At 49.2% G+C, this 21,516-nt stretch overlaps 1 protein-coding gene across 4 annotated transcripts; it reads right to left on the reverse strand.

Annotated features, from left to right (window-relative positions):
- Positions 1 to 814: 814 nt before the first annotated feature.
- Positions 815 to 21,049, reverse strand: SH3GLB2 (SH3-domain GRB2-like endophilin B2). 4 transcript variants are annotated; one of them, XM_006834850.1, is made up of 13 exons: positions 20,810 to 21,049; positions 14,183 to 14,324; positions 13,288 to 13,416; positions 8,027 to 8,160; positions 7,692 to 7,784; positions 6,232 to 6,243; positions 5,438 to 5,500; positions 3,709 to 3,732; positions 3,115 to 3,204; positions 2,471 to 2,571; positions 2,230 to 2,244; positions 1,843 to 2,083; positions 1,435 to 1,542 (listed from the first exon to the last, which is right to left on the reverse strand). In XM_006834850.1, the coding sequence occupies exons 1-13, from the start codon at positions 20,870 to 20,872 to the stop codon at positions 1,435 to 1,437; spliced, it is 1,215 nt and encodes a 404-aa protein (XP_006834913.1). In that variant the 5' UTR covers positions 20,873 to 21,049. The 4 variants fall into 4 exon arrangements, with proteins under 4 accessions (XP_006834915.1, XP_006834913.1, XP_006834914.1 ...); XM_006834852.1 differs by lacking the exons at positions 2,230 to 2,244; positions 6,232 to 6,243 and adding an exon at positions 815 to 910; XM_006834851.1 differs by lacking the exon at positions 6,232 to 6,243 and having other exon boundaries at positions 20,810 to 20,872.
- Positions 21,050 to 21,516: the final 467 nt, after the last annotated feature.

Here is a 21,516-nt window from a genome sequence, read left to right on the forward strand (position 1 = left end):
AGGAACCACCAGCCAGCTCTTGAAACAAGTGAGTCTGGCCAGGGGCCTGGGGTGGGGAAGGTAGAATACTCGCTATGGCTGATTCACAAGCACCCCGCCACTCGAGCTCCTCAGACACAAATGATGGATGAGATGCTGTCACATTTTCCCTTTGTCCTACTCCAGGTCCTATCCCCACCCCTCCCTCCTCTACTTGACCAGCTGGCTGAGCTTATCACTGGGTGTGGCCTTTCTTGAAGTTGTTTCTTCCTATTTATAGCACTGTGCCCCTGCCCTCTCCCTTTTCAGAAGCAGTGGAATCTATTCATCTTTAGCTTCCCAGGGACCTAAGTCTTAAAATGCTGGGCCCAGCTAAGGACCCTCAAACATAGCTTATTGCCTAAAGCCACCCACTGGAGCTTCTGGAATCAGATTGATTTGGGTTTGTGTCCTTTCTTGGCCACTTGCCGACAGTGGTACCCTGAGATGACTACCTGGTTCATGTCTTCTGGTGTGTGAAATGGGGACATTGTACCTACTTCATAGTGTTGGAGTCAACATCATCTGTCCAAATTTAGGTACATTTTCTTAAGCATAAAATGTTCACTATGCAGGCAGAGCACAGCTTCAGACCCTGTGAGAAAAGGAGAGCTCTGAGGGATGCCCTTCTTTCTTTAAAGAACTTTTTCTGTGCCTGATCCTGTCCATTACCCCCACCCAGAAAACATGTAAAAAGTTGTCCGTCCTTCTCACACCCTCAGACCAGTTCCACAATGCCAGTGACCTCTGACAAGCACCCACATAGCTTACACACAAAGAGTGGTTGTTTATTGTCATTGGCTAGAGAGCAAGCAGACAGGCAGAAGTAAAAATATCAGTTAAAAAGTGAGTTTAGAGAGGTGAAGGCTGCAGTCACCATACTTGGCTTGAGCTTTCAGGGAGAGGGAAAGGTAGCACCGGGAAGATGCTGCTCTGGGACCCAGTCCTGCTAGCTCATGAAAGGGGGAGAGAATCCTGTTCCTGAGGGCTGCCAGAGACCTGCCTGCCCTGCTGCTTTCCCCTTTTCTGCTTTTGGCAACTAATAGGTGCTTTCTTGTCAAGGGTGCACCTCAGCACTTCCTTAGGCCGTCTGGCCAACTCCCACCACTGGCCCAGGGTCTGAGCACAGCAGCTGCAGCCAGCCTCCCTTTGGAGCAGAGCACAGAGGGCTGAGGTGCTCGGGGGTGCAGGCAGGTTGGAGACTCCAGAACCGCTGGTCAGAAGCAGGGCTAAGTGGGGACAGGGATCATTCAGCCTCTTGGGCTCCCTCATAGCTGGATGACCAGGGGCAAGGACAGGAGCGGTTCAGTCTCCCCACCCTGAGCAGCTGGGTCACCAACAGATAAGAGAAGTGGCCGGGCTGTGCCCAGACTCCTGCCCAGGCCAGAAGGGGCAGGGGCCTGGGAGGGGGCTTGCTTAGCTGAGCAATTCCAAGTACGTGACAGGGACCTTGCCCTTCTTGTTGCCTCGCTCGCCAATGAGCCAGTCAGGGTCCATGCCGGGCAGGCTGTAGACGGTTATGAGCTAAAAAGGGAGGGAAGAGAAAAGGAGGGTTAAGGCTCCAGACTGAGGGGACTGAGGGGACAGAGTTGAGACACCTGCTGGTTAACATGGGCATCTGCATGTTCAGTGACCAGTGTTACCTGCCCACCCACTCCTCTGAGGCATGGCAGAGTAGAAAGTGCTTCCTCAGACTGAAAGAGCTGCCCCCACTTTGCCCTTCTCATACACTTCTCTCAGGGCCCTTGGAAGACAGAAGGCCCAATGCTCCTAGTGCCAGTTCTCGGACTACTTTCCAACCACCCTTGAAGCCCCCAGGCCCACCTCATCAGCCAGCAAGGCCAGCTCACTGCTGTCAGCTGCCTCATAGTCGTAGAGCACACGGGCCTTTCGGGTGCCACTGGCGGGTGGGGCCACCTCCTCCAGGCAGAGAGCAGCCTCCGCTGGAGGGGCCAGGCCAGCCACTGAGGGTACCACAGGCATGGTGGCTGCGGTGGTGGTGGGCGAGGTGCTGCTTAGGGGTGGGGAGGCAGGCTCTGTAGTGCCCACAAAGGTGCCTGGGAATCTGGGAAGCGGAGGAGGGATACATCTCAGCAGCTGGAAACCATGTCCCTGTGAGTCAGTCCTGGGCATCCAACCTGCCCCATAAATAGCTGAAGCCACAGCCACTGTCCCATTCCTCAGTCCAGGAAACCCCACTCCACTACTTACATGGCTCCCTGGGAGCTGGCAGCATGAAGGGAAAAGTAAAGCAAGTTGGGAAAGTAAGATGTTCTACCCCTAGTTCTTACCATCCTCCCCACTCCTAGCGTTCTCCTGAGACTTTCTCAGGTCACCAAGCCCAACCAGCACCCGTCCTACTAAGGAGATGCCCAAAGAGGGTGGGGATGACAGCCGTCACAGAGACCAGGGACCCCCAGTGGACTCAGGTGCCCAGCCCCAGCATCCACACCTGCCCAGCTGTTTCTGTAGGTCCAGCATGTGGCGGTAGCATTGGGCATAGTATGTAGTCTGAGACTCGATGAACTCATGGAGGCAGCGAAGGTGGTTCACCTGTGGGGAAGAGGTCCAGTGATGACTTCCGACATCTACCCACGGCACTGGAGGTGTCTTCAGAACAAAACCTGATGCTGTTGAGTTGATTCCAAGTCCCAGTGACCCTCCAGGACAGAGCAGAACTGCCTCGTCTTTCTCCTTTGGAGTGGCTGGTGGATTCCAACTGCTAGCTGTTTGAATTATCTATCCCATCCTCTGCCGGATACTGGCCCAGCATTCCAATCTCTTCTCCCCAAGCCTCCTGCTCCCATAGAAAACAGAAACTCTCCCTACCCTTCAAGGCCTGCTGTGCTGTAGACAGCACTTATAGCCCCAAGGGCATCTGGGTAATGCTAAGGTCATACCCCAAGAGACTACAGGGTCAAGCACTGCCTTTCCCATCTTCTGAGACTTAAGTACTTTGTTTGAGTGGGGACTGACCTGAGTGGTGGCACAGAGGCTCAGTGATCACAGGAGGTTGTTGAGTATGTTCAGCTGTTGTGTGTATATTCTCGGTAACAATGAAAATGAAAAAAGAGAGGGACTGAGGGCAGGACTTACATGCGTGCTGCTGATTCCCTCCAGCAGCAGGCGTGTCACTTCTGCCTGCCGGTCAAACTCTGTCTGGGCCACTCGGAGCTCCTGCTCAGCCTGGGAAGGTTGGGACACTGTAAGAGTATATATGAGGGCAAGACTCGCTGCTCCCTGCGCTGGCATCCTTCTCCAGAGGCCCTTAGGTCCACCTCTTCCCCTCCATGTGAAGGATTTCACTGCCCACTGTGAAGACTGGCCTCTGACACCAGACCTAGAGCCTGGTTTCCTATCCCACGGAGAAGCTAAAACCCCACTCAGGAACCTCTTGAGCTCACAGATTCCAGTGACAGCCTTTGCCACCAGTTTCCACACCCATCGTTGACACTACTACCCATCAGGGGAAAATCCAACTAGCATATGCTTCCTGAGGGTCTGCTGTTTGCTGTCAGGTTCTCTGTACTAAGATTACCCTCAGAGAGAATGTGAAAGCCCCCCACAGTGGCCCAAGTATATAGACAGAGCCCAGAACTAAAAACCTAACTCATAAAGCAGCAGGTGTGCCAGGACCCCCAGTCCCCATTAACCTTACCCTGCAAGCCCACCGCTTCTCCACCTACTCACCTTGTCCACTTCATCGCTCCAAAGCTGCAGAGACCACCACAGGACCAGTCAGCAGGAGAAGGGAGGGGAGGACAGCTCAACCCCTGCACCCCTGCTCTGCCCCAGCTCCTAGACACCCCCCAACATCTTCCCACCCCCTCCCTCTACCTCTGGCCACACCTCCCCATCCCCACCCCTCCTCATCAGGAGCTGAGGCTGAAATGAGGCCTGATCACCACAGTCCTGTCTAACATGCCACATGCAGGGAGGGGAGAACAGCCAGCTGGGACGTCCTGCTTGTTTCTCCCAGTCTAACCTAGTGTCAGCCCAATCTTGGATTGGGGTCTCAAGGAAGATCAAGTGTCCTCCCACCCCATGCTGAAACCCTGACACTTGGCTAAATTTAAAGCTTGTAGGCTGGGAGGCAGGACCATGTGACCCTGTGCCAGGCACTGAATCTTTCTGTTCTCCGGCTGAGAAAGCCAGCCTCGTGCCTCAGTCACACTCGGGTTCAGTGGCGAAAGAAAAAAACAGGGCACTCTCCACCCTCCAGAGTATTTCTCCTCCCACTGGGACCAGGAAGGAGGCCAGAAGTCTAAAGAAAAATCCTCCCTCCCCTACCATGACTTAGAATACCCACTTCTCCTGCCTACTTCCAGAAACTTAGCCCAAGACAATAACCTGACATACAGAAAGCCAAACAAGGCTAGTCCACATAGACAAGGATGTCCAACACAGTGTCTACCACAGTGTTGTTTATAAAAACAAAACATGGGTGGGATATGACCACCATAGGGTCTAGTAGAGTAAAATATGGTGGGTATTCCTCAGCTATACAAGTAACACCCAGCAACATGCTTATGACTAAAATGAAGAGCCAAGGGTCTACGAGGGGATCACCATGGGGGAAACAGAAGAACAGAGAAAGGCAGAAAAGGCACAGCAGTGGTTGCAATAAGCATGATGGGATAGATGTGACTGGAACCATTTCCCAACTCTTAAAAAATAACAAATATTTCAGCAATGCTGTGAAAACAAACCAAAAACCACCATGACATTCAAAGCCTTCAAGATCCAGCCCCCGACCACTTTCTATCCCCACACCTCCCATCACTGCCCACTCTCTTCCCCTACACTTTCAGCTTCAATCATTCTTGAACATATCTTCTCAAACCTCTGGGCCTTTATACAGGCTGTTCCTTCCACCTGCAGTGCCGTCTCTCTCCCTGCTTACTCTGCAGGCTTTCTCCTCAGGGTTACCACAATTAGCAGATGGGCTACGAAGGCTGCTGGGAAACTATCCGTGTCACCTGGCTTTAAGGGTCTGTGAGCTGCTGCAAGGCAAGGCCCAACAAACACCTAACCCTCAGTAGGTGGTGAGTGGATATGGGAGTAGGGAGGTGGGAACCGTGCAAGCTGGTTCGAGTTGTAAATGGGGACGGGCAGACTCTTGAGTTCCCTAGAGATGGGACAATTGCCGTCCTAAGACACTGTTCAGCACAGCTGGCTGAGCCTATTCAGAATTTTGCAGGAAGAGGCAAGTTCACCAACATGGTCACAAGGCATGAGGGACAGACAGAAGGAGGGGCTGCCGCTTCCCTTTCACCCTCTGCTGCTTCCCCACCAGCCTCAAACCCTGCCCATCCATATGTGTGGTGCCCTCTGCCTTACCCTGTGCAGTCAGGGCCAAGTGCAGAAGTGGGATTTGGGGGGAGAGGAGGCTGGGGTGGGGTGGATGGGGGGCTCTTACCGCGGAGGCGCTGGCCGAGAGAATGTAATTACGAGGTCTAGTCTCCTGAAAGTCAGGCACCGTCTGGCGGGGAACAGAGTTCATGGGGGGGGGAGCGCAGTGTCACACTGGGCTGGGGCCAGGAATGAAGCCAGGAGGCCGCCTCAGTGTCTCCCGCAGAAAGATGCCAGGAGACCACGGCCCCAGGGATAGGCGGCTACAGACAAACACAACATGGAAACCCTTCTCCCAGCTCCAACCTCCCAGGGATGAAGGGGCTTAGAGACTCAGAGTCAAGACAAAGACCAAGTCCCAGGGACATGACTGGGGACTCTGCAGGAGCAGATGTGAGAGAGCCCTCTTGTAGCTGTTGTCAGCATCCCTGTTCCTGTTAAGCCACAGGTTGGGTCTGACCCCTGGTCCATGGGTCATTGAGCAGTCTCACTCAGACACCCCAGTTAGAGCCACAGCCCCCCAAACAAAACCTGCCCCCACCACAGCTTTCTTCATCACAATTCGCCACACATGATGTCTCTTTCTCCCGCATCAAGGATCAGGCCCCTCCCCGACAACATGGGTGGAAGATGGAGACGTGGATGGATAGGCTTTCAACATTTGCAAAAAGCTGACCCACAGGCTCCAATGCCTGGCATTCCTCCCAAACCAGAGGCTACACAGAGGGGAGGCTCTGGAGGGGAGACCAGCTGCTTGCAAAATGCCTCAGGATGTGCCCTGGGTGGGTCACCGCCCAGTGGACCCAAGGGCAAGATGGGCAAGTGAAGCAGCAGCACAGCACGTGGGACAGGTATACTCACATCTCCCTCACACTGAGCCAAGTTACCCAAAGCAGAACAGAAAAGAACAAAAACAAAGAGTTAGTGAGTCCACAGCGCAGGCGGGAGCAGGCCCCCCAGGCCCCAATGGAAAGGAACACCAGGCAGACAGAGGCACACAACCCCACCTGGAAGGGGTCCTGGTGTGTGTGTGTGTGTGTGGAGGTGGGTGTGCACATTTAGAGAGGTAGGGAGGTAGGTACAAGGGACAGAACTGCCTGGCGTTGAGTCCTATGGGATGCTGTAGCTGATACTGCTGAACTCTCAGCTCTACAGAACCTCCTGGCTTGATCAAAAGGTGTGAGACTGGGCCAACCAACTGAAGAAGAGTTTGTGCCACTCCAGTGACTACAGAAAGGCTGCCCTAGCCTACCAGGTGGAAGACAGGAAACCTAGCTCCAAGTGATTGTCCTGTCCAGGTGACTTATAAGAAGTCATCCCATAGGCTATCAGATCACCTAGTCAACCCAAACAACACCCCAGTGACGCAGTCCCTCCCTCCAACCTGGACCCCACACACCTGGATGAACTGAAACCCTGCCCTGTGACAGCACAAGCCCATAGTGGCCTCAGGGCTCCATGGCCCTACTGTGGGAGGGGACACAAGAAAGGCATGGGATTGAGACTCTCATGGGCAACTGTGAATCTGGGCAGGGCCAGGTCTGCCTCAGCTGAGAGCCTGCACAGACACAGGCCAGTTTTCCTAGCGCCCCCTGGACCTGGGAGTCACTTCTTCAGGGTGTAAGGTGGTCTTCAGACCACTGCACCCCTGAGCAACTTGACATCCTAGGACTGTGCCTACCCTTGGGCTCAGCTCTCTGAATCCTGGGACTACCCCTGGTTGAATCATCCCAATGTTCTGTGTCCCATGGTCCAGTCAGTGGGGACATGCCTCAGGGAGTGAAAGGGGAACTCAGACAGCCCAGGCCCCGCCTAGTCTCATGGAGATCTTGAAAGAGTTCCTCAGACACACACTGAGCAGGTGGGTGGTCCAGTTCCAAGGTCCTCCACACCACAGTAGGGAAGACTAAGGGCAGGGCATCCAGTGTTCTAGCAGCAGGTGGGGGAGTTAGTAAGGGGGAGCCATGCCCGGGCAGAGCCAGGGACAGAGAGCAGAGCATCTAGGGCAGGCAGGAAGGGGCATGCAAGAGACTCCAACTAGCTGTCTGGGAAGGCTATGGGGTGTCCTGGGCCCAGGTGGGGGTATTGCTGGTCCAACCACCCCATGAGTGTCTGCCTGGGGACCCAGAGCTCTGGAACCACCAGAGTTCTCTTGGGAGTAAGGGGCAGAGACAGGCATGACCTGAAGTGGCCAACCTAGCCCAGCGCCCCCCAGCTAGGCCACTCTAGGAGAGATAGGGAAGAGAAAGGTCATGCCAAACACCAGATCCCTTCAAGCCCCTGAAATCTGGCAGGGCTGTGAGGCCAGCAGGGACACCTACCGTGGCTTTGGCTTCTGCCGCCTTGGCCTTCTTCAGCCGTGCTTTGCAGGCATCCAAGTCTAGGCGCCGGTTTTGGAGGAGCCGCCTCTCCTTCTGCAGGATGGGGGAATAGGAACAGTTTGACTGTGAACAGCTCTGAAAGACCTACGGTGGTAACAGGATGGCCCATAAGGCTATCTTGTCAAGACAGGTAAACTAAGGCCACTCCAGGTCCACATAAGCCAAGTTTAGGGAGGCTCCTAGGGTATCAGCAAGGAGAAGGGAACCTGTGTTCAGATCATCGCAGGAGAGGGTTGCTATGCTACCAAGAAACCAAGTGGCCCCAGACCCCTCACCGAAATTGTCTTCCAGTCTCCTTCCAGGAAGTTGCGCAGGGGCGTGAGGAAGTTGATAGAGGCTGTATGTATAAAGTCCCGCTCGGCACCTCCCAGGCGTTTTTCCGCTTCTGCCACCTTGATCAGTGTCTTCCCTGAGAAATGAGGGTTGAAGGGTGAGTCAGGCTCAGGCTGTGCTGAGCTCCAGGAAGCAAGGGATCAACTTAGAAAGACATGCTAAAGAGACTTGGGCAAGGATGCTAGATGCAGAATGGTTAGTCTGACAAAATAGAGAAGCAGTCTACATACAAATGGAGGGCTGGCAAATAAATAATGGGACACACCAAAAATGATGTGGTGCCAGACTGCAAAGTCGTTTAAACTGCAAGGTCCGTGGTTCAAGCTCACCAGTTTCTCTTTGGAAACCCTATAGAGGGTTGCAATGGGTTGGAATTGATTCGACGGAACTTAACAACAACAACAACATGCAGTCACTCAAAGAAATTCAGGTGGGGGTGGACTTTGGGAATGGCAGGAAGAGGTCTCCCAAAAAAAGCAGTAATGAAACTGGACAAAACAGTCAAAACCTAACCATTTCAGGGCTCTGGAAACTGACCAGAGTAAATAACAAATTAAGAATCACGTATTGAGAACCACTGGACCTTTGGTTATAAAAAAACAAAATAAAATACCTAGGAGTAGTTTCACCAAGACAGTGGACAAACTTTACAATAAAAACTATAAAAACGCTGCTGAAAGACATTAAAAGAGATGATGTGTAGCTACAGGATTAGCATTGAACTTCTGACTACAAAGTTGATGGTTCAAACCCACCAGACACTCCTTAGAACCCCCATACAGGGTCACTAAGAGTCAGAACCAAGTGAAAGGCACTTAACAACAACAACAATAATAAAAAAATGAGAAAAAATTCTGTGCTCTTAGATAAGTTGACTTAATAATGTTAATTCTACCAAACGTGATACAGATACAGCATAATTCCTATTAATATTTCAACTGTCTTTTTTGCAAAAATGGAAAAGTCAATTCTCAAATTCAAAGTTCCTGCAAGGGACAAAACAACCTTGAAAAAAAAAAAAAAAGGAACCAAAAAGGAGGACTCACATTTCCTATTTCAAAATGTACCACTAAGCTACAATAGTGAAAAAGAGTGTGAGACTGGTGTTAAGCATTACCATATAAACCAATGGAAAGAGGTTGAGAGTCCAGAAATAAACCCACAGATCTAAGGTCAATTTATTTTCAGCAAAGGAACCAAGTTCATTCAATGGAGAAAGAACAGTTTCTCAACAAATCCGGGGCTGTGACAACTGGATTTCCACATGTGAAAAAATGAAACTGGACCCATATGTCATAACACATATAAAAATTAACTCAAAATGGATCAATTCTCTAAATATAAATATAAAACTTTTAGGAAAAAGCACAGGGATAAAGTTTTAAAGATTTTTAGCTATGACTCCAAACATATAAGTAGCAAGAGAAAAAAAGAGATAGATTGGATTTAGTCAAAATTAAAAACTTGTGCATCAAGGAATATTATTCAAGAAAATATAAAGGCAACCTACAGAATGGGAGAAAATATTTGGAAACCATATATCAAAAAAGGTTTAATATCCAGAACATACAAAGAACTTTTAAAACTCAACAATAGCAATCCAATTAAAAAATGAACAAAAGAACTGCTTAGACATTTCTCCAAAAGAAGATACACAAAATTGGCTAACAAGTGCATGGAGAACTACTGTTAATCATCAGGACAATGTACATGAAAACCACAATGAGACATAAAATCAGAAAATATCATTTGGAGAAATGCAGATACTCCTACATTACTGGTGGGACTATAAAAATGCAGTAGCCACTATGGGAAACAGTTGGGCAGTTTCTCAAAAAGTTAAACATAGAAATACCATGTTGGTGTTGTTAAGTGTCACTGAGTCAGTTCCAGGTCATAGCGACCCTGTATAGGGTTTCCGAGGAGCAGCTGTGAGTTTGAACCACCGACCTTATGGTTCAAACTGACTTTGCAGTTCAGTGTTTAGCCTACAGTGCTATACCAGGACTCTTGGAAACACCCTGTTGTTGTTATGTGCCGTCCAGTCAGTTCTGACTCATAGTAACCCTGTATAGGGTTTCCAAGGAATGGCTGGTATGCTTGAACTGCTGACACTGTGGTTCAAGCTGACTTTGCAGTCCAGTGCATTAACCCATAGCACCACCCCAAGCCTCCTGGAAACACCCTATGACCCAGTAATTTCTAGGTATACGAATATATTCAAAAGAATTCAAAGCAGTGTCTCATCATGTAGCTTCACAATAATTAAAAGGTGAAAACAACTCAAGTGCCCATCAACAGATGAATGAGAAGTAAAATATGAGATATGAGGCAAAGTCAAAAAGGACTGCTACCCGGGTTCTAGGTCATACATGTATGGATTTATTCCTAAAACATGCTAAATCAGTCTTTGCAATCAGTGAAAGGCTGCAGACTAGTTCTCTCAGTAACACACTTGTCTCACTAGGGTGCCTTGGAAAAAAGACCCAACCAAAACAGTTGCTTTTGAGGGGATCTGCAGGGCTAAATTCAAGGCAGAAAGGTCCCCTCCGAAGGCTATGGTGACTGTTTCTTGGAATTCCAAAGGGGTCATCTTGACAGATTTATTTGGACACCGGACAATCATGGGCGCTTATTATGAAGAAGTTATAAAAAAAGCAACAACCTGAAAACTTCATTGGTGAGAAAAGGGCTGGAACGTTGTGCTGAGGAATTTTTTTTCTATGACAACACTCATTATTCATGTGCTCTTTCTTCAAGGTAGTAAGGGCTGTCCTACAAGAATTGCTTAGGGAAACCTTACCCTGTCATCCACCCTACACCCTTGATCTTGAACTGTCAGATTTCTTTTTGTTCCCCATACTGAAAGAACATAGAAAAGGAACATGATTTAAGTTCCTCGAGGATGCCAAAACTGCTGTTTTGACAGGGTGCAAATCAAAGAGCAAAGAATTTCAGGGAAAAGTTAGATATACAGAAACATTGCCTTCAAAAGAGCATAGACCTAGAGAAAGGATATGTCAAGAAACAATAGCTTCACATTTTGATATTTTTGTTTAATAAAGGTTCCTATGATTTTGCAGCAATACTTTTGGACTTACTCTCATCTACACACAATGAAGCATTATTCAGCTACAAAGAGAAATGGAGCCCTGGTACACATCGCCATATAGATGAACCGTGGCTAGGTGAGGTAAGTCAGACACAAAAGGACAAATATTCTATGACCCCACTTATATGAAACTTCCAGAATAGGTAAATCCATCCATCAAGACAAAAGATTAGGGGATCGGGGGAAGGGAATATATGGAATAAAAATAATAACAATAATGCATAGGACAAGAAAACAAAATCAGCAAGGATAAAGAAGACTTGAACAACACTATCAATCAACTAGACATAACTGGCATTTATTTAACACTCCACTCTACAACAACATGGTAGGTTTCAAGTGCACCGTTCTCTCTAAGACCATAGGCTATGACACCATAAAACATGTCCCAATACACATAAAAGGATTAAAATAACAAAGTATGTTCTCTGAGCATAGTGAAATTAAATTAGGAATCAAAAACAGAAGGAAACTTGGAAACTCCATAAATACCTGGTAATTAAACAACAGGAGTCCTGGTGTGGCGCTGTGGGTTAATGCGCCAGACTGTAAAGCCGTTTGAACTATAAGGTTGGCAGTTCAAGCTCACCAGTCGCTCCTTGGAAACCCTATATAGGGTCGCTATGGGTCAGAACCGACTCAATGACACTTAACAACTACAATTAAACAACACACTCTAGTGGGAATATAAAATTACGTAGCCACTTTGAAAACCGTTTGGCAGCTTCTTAAAAAGTTAAACATAAATTTACCATTAGATTCAGCTATTCTACTCCTAGTCATTTCCTCAAGAGAACTGAAAACAACATACATCTACACAAAGACTTCTAGGCAAAGGTTCACAGAAAACCAACTCAGATGTCCACCAAATGGTGAATGGAACTAAAAAGATGGTATTGTCCACACAACGGAATACTATTCAGAAATAAAAAGGAATGAAATCTTGGAATATGCTACAATATGGACAAATCTCAAAAAAACATCATGTTACGTAAAAGAAGTCAGGTGCAAAATATATAACACATAGTTTCATTTAAATGTTCAGAAAAGACAAACGAACAGAGAAAAATGAGTGGCTGCCTGGGGGTGGGAAAGAGATGGACTGTAAACAGACCTGACATCAGAGGCCTTTCTGAGGTGGGGGGTTGTTGTTGTTGTTAACTGTTACTGAGTCAGTTCTGGCTCATAGTGACCCTGTATAGGATTTCCAAGGAGCAGCTGGTGAGCTTGAACCACCAACCTTATGGCTCAAATCGACTTTGCAGTTCAGCTCATTAACCTATAGCGCCACAGAGATCTTTAAACTGTATTGTAAGGATGTTTGCACAACTCTGTAAAGTTACTGAAAAATACTGTTTTATACACTTAAATGTTGTTGTTAAGTGCCACTGAGTCGGTTCAGACCCATAGCGACCGACCCTGAACAGGGTTTCCGAGGCTGTAAATCTTTACGGGAGCAGAAAGCCTCACCTTTCTCCCGCGGAGCCACTGGTAGTTTCGAACTGCTGACCTTGCGGTTCACAGCCCAATTCGTAACCACTACGCTACCAGAGCTCCTTATACACTTAAGTATATTTAATTTAAATTAGTAAAAAAACTGTTAAAAATGGGGGGACAAAAAGATTTGAGATGGACATCTAAATAGATCTGTAAACAGGAATCCACAGTACAACATCAAGTTAAAAACTCAGGGTGCAGAATAGCAAACACAGTATGAGCTCATTACAAAATGCAGATGTGATGGTTGTGTACCATAGTGAACATAATTATTGTCAATGAATGGTACACATAAAAATGTACACGTAAAAGTTGTTGATGTTAAAAATGTCTGAACACGTAAAATTGGTTGAATTGTACACATAAAAATGGTTGAAATGGCAAATGTTTTATTGTACATTTTACTATAATCAAAGCATACACACAAACCAATACTGGGTAAGAGACTTCTATTTTTCACTGTTTTCTTCTGCATTGATTGAGGTTTTTATAATGAGTATAAATTCAAGTCTTATTTGTATAATGGGAAAAAAAAAAAAAGGAAGGAAGGGAGAGAGGGAAAAGCAGAGAGAGGCTGTGGAGTATCTGCCTTACCATAGGGAGTGGTAGGCCCCAGCTCACTGGCTGCCTCTGCCATGTACTGAGCCAGCAGCTCCCCGTTGGTGACCCGCGAAGGGACCTTCCTGTCCAACTTCTCATACAGGAACTCCTCCACTCGAGCACCTGTGAGGAGACAGCAATCAAAGGCACAGGCTCTTTGGTTCAAGGCCAAGGAAGAAAGCCATGGGGGCAGAAACAGATCCAGATCAGGCCCTATTCAAGGGAGCGCCCAGCCTGCTGACTTCTGGTATAGTCTCTTGCTTATGCTCACCTCAATTCTGTGAGACTGCCAGTATCAACCCCTCATTCTACACAAGCTAAGACTCAGAGATATGATGCATTTGCTTAAGATCATGCAGCTATGGGTAGCAAAGCCAACATCAAAGTCTGTCCCCTGCCTTCCTCGTTACATACACCTGGTGTTAATCCCCCAAAGATGTCTGGGCACTGAGTCCCATGCCAGATTTACAAGCAGTCAAGCATCACAACTCCACGTCACCCTTTTCAAGCAGGCTTTCCTGCAGTTTGGCTCTTTTCCCTTCTTGTTTGCTGTGTGATTTTGGGCAATACCTGCTCCATCTCTGGGTCTCACTGACTTCCCTAAAATGACTGAGTTTCTGTTTTTCCTGCCTCTCCTCCCAAGTGTGTTGTGGTCTCTAGGCACTTCTAACCCCTTTGTGCTAAACTTAGAAGTTCCACTGCTCCAGAGGGAGCATCTTAGAGCCCAACACCGAGTCTCTTGTTTTCACGGGGACTTCCCACAATAGCTTTAAGCTCTGTTCTCACCAAAATCCAACCTGCTGCACTGCCCAGTACCACCTGCCTGTCTCGCAGAATGCTCCCCCTTCTCTCTCCCCGCTCCAATGAGGGTCAGCCTGCGTCCACTCACTAGGGTTGGGCTGCAGCAGCACCTCTGTTTGCCTCAGAATCTTCTCTGTCCAGTTCTTGGTGCTGTCTGCCCGGGTCAGAAGGTTTTCAAAGTGGGCATCGAGTTCTGTCTTCTCAGCCTGGCCGAACTTCTCCTCTGTAAACTGTGTGGAGAGAGCCAAGGGGTAGGGAGGGCTCAGAAAGGAAAAGGTACTGAACACACGTAGACTGAGGACAGTTGGAACCTAGGACCCAAGGTCAAGAGACTTGTTCTGCTCCTAACCTGCTCTATGACCTTAACCTCAGAGGACTAGAGTTTAGAAATCACAGCTTTATTTGGAAATCCAAAGGAAGCTGTAGGCCCTCTTCCTACAGAAATGCAGTTGTACAAAATCTACCACCAAGAGACCATCTTTCTGGGACCTTCCAGCCTGACTCTACAGGAGAATTTGGTGGAAAGGTCTTGTGGGATAAATGGCAGAGTATGAGGTCTGAGTTCTTAGGAAGTTTCAGAGAGCTGGAAGATCACAGGGCAAGAGGTGCCAGAGGAGTGAGTGGGAAGAACCCAGGCTCTGAAATCAGTGAAACCTGGCTCAGCTCTGTCACTGACCAGCTGTGTGACCTTGGGTCAGTGGCTTTGCCTCTCTGAGCACTTGTTTCCTGAGATGAAAAATGGGGATAAGTAAAAGTATCTCCCTTCTCGGGTGGCTATGAGGGTGAAATAAGGGAAATGAGGGTAAGACATTAAGTCTGGGGCTGGCATGGAGTCAATACTCAGTGGAAGAGAGAGCTGCTGATGCTGCTGTTAAGAGAAGCTGATGAAGACTAATGGACCAAGTGAACATCGGTCTCTACGACTCTGGGACCACAAGAGCTAGACAGTGCCTGGCTACCATGACCAACTGCTCTGAAAGGGATCACATTAGATGGTCCTGGATGGAATGGGACAAAATGTAGAACAAAACTCAAAATCCTAACTGAGACCAGATCCACTAGTCAGAACCCTGTGACTATAGCCCTCAGTCCCCCTTCACATCTGGAGTTGAATGCACCCCTACGGCTCAATTTTTTTTTATTTTCCTGAGGAGGAAAAACATGTAGTTTATTTCCTTGTTAACGTGAATTCTAATGAGTTTTTAAGCTTATACATTACTCTTTGAAATCCAACACATCAGTCTGAGATATATCCATTGAGTAAAAAATAAACATGCAGTTTGCCACAGCCATTATATACGAATATAAAAGATTATGACATCTTTTCAATATACCGTTTGCATTACAATAACAAAAATAGTCCCAATACATGTGTGACTAAGAAAAAGAGTACAGTCTTTCCCATTTATGAACAGAAATTTTTGAGACTTCTACATATTTTCAAAAAATACTCTTTACATTATCATGTTGAGAATATATAGATACATCTTTTGGTCAGGGTCGTTCCTAATTTTTTTTTGTGTGAAACTTTATTGTGAATTGAGAGAAGATTACAGAGAGGATCATCAGTTCTACATTGAACAAATCATATACTTTGTTTCATTTCAATAATTGCAATCCCCTCCACACAACAACAGTTATCCCACTTGCCCCAGGTGGTTCTTATTTCCATTCCATCCTCCTTCCCATTCCTTCTCAACTTTGTCCTTAGGTAAATGCTGCCTTTTTTATTTTGAATGACTGACCAGTCCATGGTGACACCCCTTACTAGGGCTATTAAATCCCCTATGAGTTGGAACCAACTCGACTACACGTAACAACAACATAGACCTACACAGCTACCTCTTGGCTGAAAATTGAGCAACAAGGATGAGTTTCATCAGAGATCTGAAGGGTAGTTGAGGGTCACAGTCTCCGGGTCCTCCATTGAGTTGGTTCTGGCCCATAGCAACCCTGTATAGGGTTTCCAAGGAGCAACCGATGAGCTTGAACCACCAACCCTGCAGTTCAAACGGTTTTGCAGTCTGTCACATTAACCCACAGCACCATGTCAGGACTCCAATAGGTATATGTTGTTGTTGTTAAGTGCTGTTGAGTCGGTTCCGACCCATAGCAACCCTGTATACGGTTTCCAAGGAACAGCTGGTGAGCTTGAATAGCTGACCTTGCAGTTCAAATGGCTTTGCAGTCTGTCACATTAACCCACAGGACTCCAACAGGTATATGTTGTTGTTGTTGTTAAGTGCCGTCAAGTCGGTTCCGACCTATAGTGACCCTCTAGAGGGTTTCCAAGGAGTAGCTGGTGAGCTTGAACCACCAACCTTGTAGTTCAAACCGACTGTGCAGTCTAGCACATTAATCCATAGTGCCACACCAGGACTCCAATAGGTATATGTTGTTGTTATGTGCCGTGGAGTCGGTTCCATCTCATAGCGACTCTGAACAGGGTTTCCGAGGCTGTTAATCTTTACAGGAGCAGAACGCCTCATCTTTCTCCCGCGGAGCAGCTGGTAGTTTCGAACTAGGGGGCCAATAACACTGGTAAGGGATGAACACCATAGAATGGCCTACTATTAACGATCAGAAGGACAGCATTCACTTAAGGACAAAATTCAGAAGGGTGGGGAAGGAGGAGGAATGGAAATGGGAAAAGCAGGAACGAAGCAGGGTAGGTGATAATACATTGAGGAGACCTCAATCGCGGAGATGGAATGAAGTTTGTGATCTGTTGTTGGATGTAAACCTTTGCTCAATTCACATTAAAAACTTAAATGTAAATCAATCAATAAAAAAAAAAAAAAAAAAGAACTGATGGGCAAGAGAGTGTATAGGGAAGAAGCAGGACCAAATGACAGGGCACATGGCCAGCCTATTAAAGTCAGTTGCTGGATACACCCAGGGCCCAGAAAGCTCGGCAGCCCCACTCCAAGGCCAGGCAGATACCAAAATGCCACACAAGATGCCCTCAGGGCTGGCAGAAAGCTTATGGGTCAATGAGAAAAACCCAGAAACCCACCCAAATCCCTAACCACTCTGATCCAGAAGGCCTCTGGACCAGTGTCCTCACTTGTCCAGCAGATACCATGCCAGGGCAAGGAGCTCATCTAACGTCACAGCCAAAGAGCAAAAAGAAGGAAGCCTGTGTAATAAGGTCAATAACAGCAACAGATCCTGCCCACCTGACCTCACTGGCTTCTCCAACAGCCCTGCAAGACATGCCAGGTCACATTTCCCATTTACAGGTGATGCCACTGAGGCTAAGCAAGGGCTAGCCTCCACCATAATCTGGAGTCCAGAGGTCTCCCCTGAGCTACAGGACAGCAATGACTCACCCAGAGGCCACAGGGCTGCTCCAGCTGTGGGGAGTGGGAGGCAGACGCCTGACAGAGTCAGGCTGCTTAGCAGCCATCAATAATGTAGCAGAGCTTGGGTTTCTGCTTGCCAGGCTGGGCAGAGCAAACCAAGCTGATAGGGTAATAGCCTCCAGTTCCAGACCTGGGCACTAGCTGGCCCCTGCCCTCCTGTTACTGTCCTCTGAACCACCTCAGGCTCCCCAAGTTGTGGACTCCTTGGAGAGGGTCTCAGGCCTATCTGTCTGCTGGGAGTCAGGCCTTAGACAGACCTTACCTTATTCAGTCCTTATCTAAAGGATGGCAGTAGCCTCATTTGCCAGATGAGGAAACTGAAGGTCAGAGAGATGAAGCACCTGTTCAGGGGACCTCAGGTTCCCCTGGAGGATGGGGATAACAGGACCTACATAGTGGTTATGAATCGGGCTGCGAACAGCAAGGTCAGCAGTTCGAAACTACCAGTTGTTCCATAGGAGAAAGAGGAGGCTTTCTGCTCCCGTAAAGATTTACAGCCTTGGAAACCCTATACAAGGTCGCTATGAGTCAAAACTGACTCCATGGCACATAACAACAACAACTAGCTCATAGATGGTTTGGAAGGTGCTTGGCTCCACAGCTGCCACACAGTACCACTCAATAGATGTTAGTTCAATATCATCATCATTGTTGTTATTAAGTGCCGTCGAGCGACCCTATATAGGGTTTCCCAGGAGCAGCTGGTGAGTTTGAACCGCCAACCTTGCAGTTCAAACAGCTTTGCAGTCTGGCGCATTAGCCCACAGTGCCACACCAGGAGTCCATCATCATCGTATCTGGGCTTTAATAAAACGCCTCACTCACATTCCTCCTTGATTCTCAGGAGCATCCTGGGACCTCTCACCCTGATGGTACCAGATCTTCACACTTAATGTCTCCAAACCCAGTGCAGTCTGCCCTAAATGTGCACTTCGGCATCTCCCCTCCGCGCCACTGCCACAGGTAAAAAGTCCTACCAAACTCTTGGGTATCCATCTCAAGCCCACTGCTATGTGCCTAGCTCTGACGATGACAATGCTACTACCTCCCAGTGTTTTATTATTATTGTTACGGCTACCAACACCATGACTGTAATTACTATGAATAGTACTCATACTATCACTTCTCCTGCCCACCTGCATTCTCAATGGCATCAGACCCATTCTCAAATATGCCTTACGTTTTCCTGCCTCCGAGTCCTCATCTGGGCTAGGCCCATCACCTAGAATACCCTTTCTGTGCCAATCTTACAAAATCCTCCTGCTTTCAAGACACAGTTCAAGAACATTCCAGAATCACCTAGGCAAAAGGGATCCAGTCCTCTGGACTCTCATGCCAAGACAATGGTCTTGTTCCTGCAAGGATGGGGCTGTGGATGAGGCTTTTAAAGTTATCCAGATATGTGGAGGGACCGAGTGCTTACCCAGAATGTCCTAGTGCCTGGCAAGGTAGCACCTAAACAGAAGAACCACACAGGCACTGATCATGAAAAGCCCCAGCCCCTCTTGGCTGGGAGGGGCCTCAGGCAGATCCCCTATGTGGCCTTTCCTACCCAGGCCACATTTCAGGTCCTGCTCTCCTCTGGTCTGCAATCCCTGCCAAGGAGAAGGGGCCTAGTGCCTCGGAGGCCTCTGCCTGCACAGTCCAAGGCTGCTCCCAGCAAGATGACAGCAGCAGGGGGTGGGCGTGCAGAGCCAGAGAAAGCCTCTATTTATAAAGCTCCCAGCTCCCTCCTCCACTCTGAGAGACTGGGACCTGGGTGCTGTTGGCTCCTATTCTAGTATGGGCCAGCAAAGCCACAGGGTCCAAGCCCGCCCCCTCTCCTGGACTCTTCAGTGATGTCAGGTCAGGTGCCAGGGCCCCAGCGGCCACAGGAAACCGGCAGATCAGGTTCTTCCCCAGATGTGGGAGATATCAAAGAAGTTGTCATGCCAACTGATAGGGTGATTTTTCCCACCTCCCACAAGGACTGGGGCTGTCTGAGGGGCTCTGGTGTCCTAGCATCCCCAAGAGGACTGATGGCACCCACCACACTAGAAGCACAGAGCAGTAAATCCCTTCCCACAGGGACACTAATCCTCGTGGGGACAATGAGCTTTCTAGTAAACATGGCCACATAGGCTCCAGGGAGCTAGGCCTGGCAGGGACAGGGCTTGTCTATGGAAGGACTGTCCTCAGTAGTGTCAACAACATGGAGAAGGATAGCAACATGACCAACGCACTGCAGTGAGCCAAGTTCTCCTGTCTGCAAGATCTCACAGCCAGCCACTGAGGCAGGCACTATGTTACACCCAATTTATAGGTGGGGAGACTGAGGCTCCAAGTGAAGAGCCTTGCCCAAGGTCACGTGATGCATAGGTGTACTATTAATCACAAAAATACCAGTGATGAGCATGCCTTTGGCTCACACCCATGCACAGTACCATGGGATCCTCACATCCATCTTGTCAGAGGGTATTAGCAATCCCATTTTTCAGACTGAAAAACTGAACCCCAAGAGGTGAAGTCACGTTCCCAAGGTCACAGGAGGGTGTATTAAAAACTATATGACTCCAAACCTTCATCAGGGCATTAAACGTCCTCAGTTTCTCTCCCAGGCCCCCAATGGATAAGATTTGCTCCAATCCTGGCAGCATCCACCTGGATCTTTTTCCAAGGCGGGGACTCGGCCAGTTCCTAACTCTCTCCCCATCCCCCAGGCCTGAGGACTAAGAGGAAACGGGTCTGGCAGGGAGCAGAAAGGATATAACCACAGCCCTCCTGGCTTAATTCTCCAAGTGGGTAAAGGGTCCTGAATCATAGCACCACTAGCTCATTGCACAGGAATGGAGGCTAAGACCCAGAGAAGGGGCTGTGAGGGGTGAACCATGAGCCTCTAAATGTCCTGGCCCAAACCAGAGTTCTGGCTTGTCGAAGAGATAGAGAAAGAGGAGCCGCCTGCTGCCCTCTCCCCTCCTAAGCGGGGCTCCCAGAAGGCATGGGGCTAAAGCCAGGGCAGGGCGGTAACGCAACTGTTCGAAATGGTCGACACTGGCCACTCTTCCCCAGGCAGCAGAGCCGAGGTCGGGGTTAGTTTCCGTCCTGGACCACGCTGAGGGTGTGGCCAGTGTAACCAGCAGCCCCAAACTCTCTTCTGTGCAGCGCAGGAGCAAGGACTCCAGGGGACTGAGGGTGTCCCTGCTGCAGGGAAGGTGGCAGCTACATTGGAGAGGCTTCTCCAGGGTCCCCCAGGATTCTGCTGCAGGAGCGCCCTCGGCGCCGAGCCCGCCCCACATCCGGGCCCCAGTAGCAGACAGACCGTGCGGGCCCAGGGCGCACGGTAGGGCGCACAGCGCGGCGTCAGGCCTCACCTGCACCGCCCTGGTGAAGAAGATGCCCGCGTCCGACGCCAGCTTCTTCATGTTGAAGTCCATGGTGCGCACGCACGGCCAACCACGCTCGGCCTGAGCGCAGCCTGGCAGCCTTGCGCCCCCCGCCGCCACCCAGTCCGCACCCCGCCCACCTGCTGCCGGTGCGCCAGCTCTAAGTACGCCCGCCCGCCCGCAGCCGCCGCTGAGCCAGCTGGAGCGCGCAAGGCGGGGCGCGGCTGCCGCCGGAGGCGGAGTCTGACGGAGAGTGACCCAAGGCGGCTAGCAGGTGCTCGCTGCTGCCCCTGGCGTCCACCCGCCCGCTTGTCCGCCGACCGCTGCCGCAACCGCCAGGCTCGGACTTTCTTGCTTCTTCCTCTCCCTTTGTCTATTCGCATCCACTCATCCCTACTGTCTGTCTCCCTATTTCTCGGGGTCTCTGGCACTCCTCACCCTTGCCCTCTTCAGTTTTCCTCCTCTTCTGCCCCTGACCTTGGAGACCCTAAGGACAACTAAGCTGGGAGCTCATCCTTCAAGGCTAAAATCAGAATATGTGCGGGGAGGAAGACGAACTGTGTCCAGGAGCAATGCACAGGAGGAGAGCAGGGGTAGACTAAGGATGGGAGGTCAAAGGTCTGGACTCTGCCAAAGTGGAGGAGCTAGGCTGCCCTCCGAGCGTGAACATGTACTGACCTCGAACAGAAGGATGG

Source organism: Chrysochloris asiatica, unplaced genomic scaffold (genome assembly GCF_000296735.1).
Source record: "Chrysochloris asiatica unplaced genomic scaffold, ChrAsi1.0 scaffold00014, whole genome shotgun sequence".
NCBI lineage: Eukaryota > Metazoa > Chordata > Mammalia > Afrosoricida > Chrysochloridae > Chrysochloris > Chrysochloris asiatica.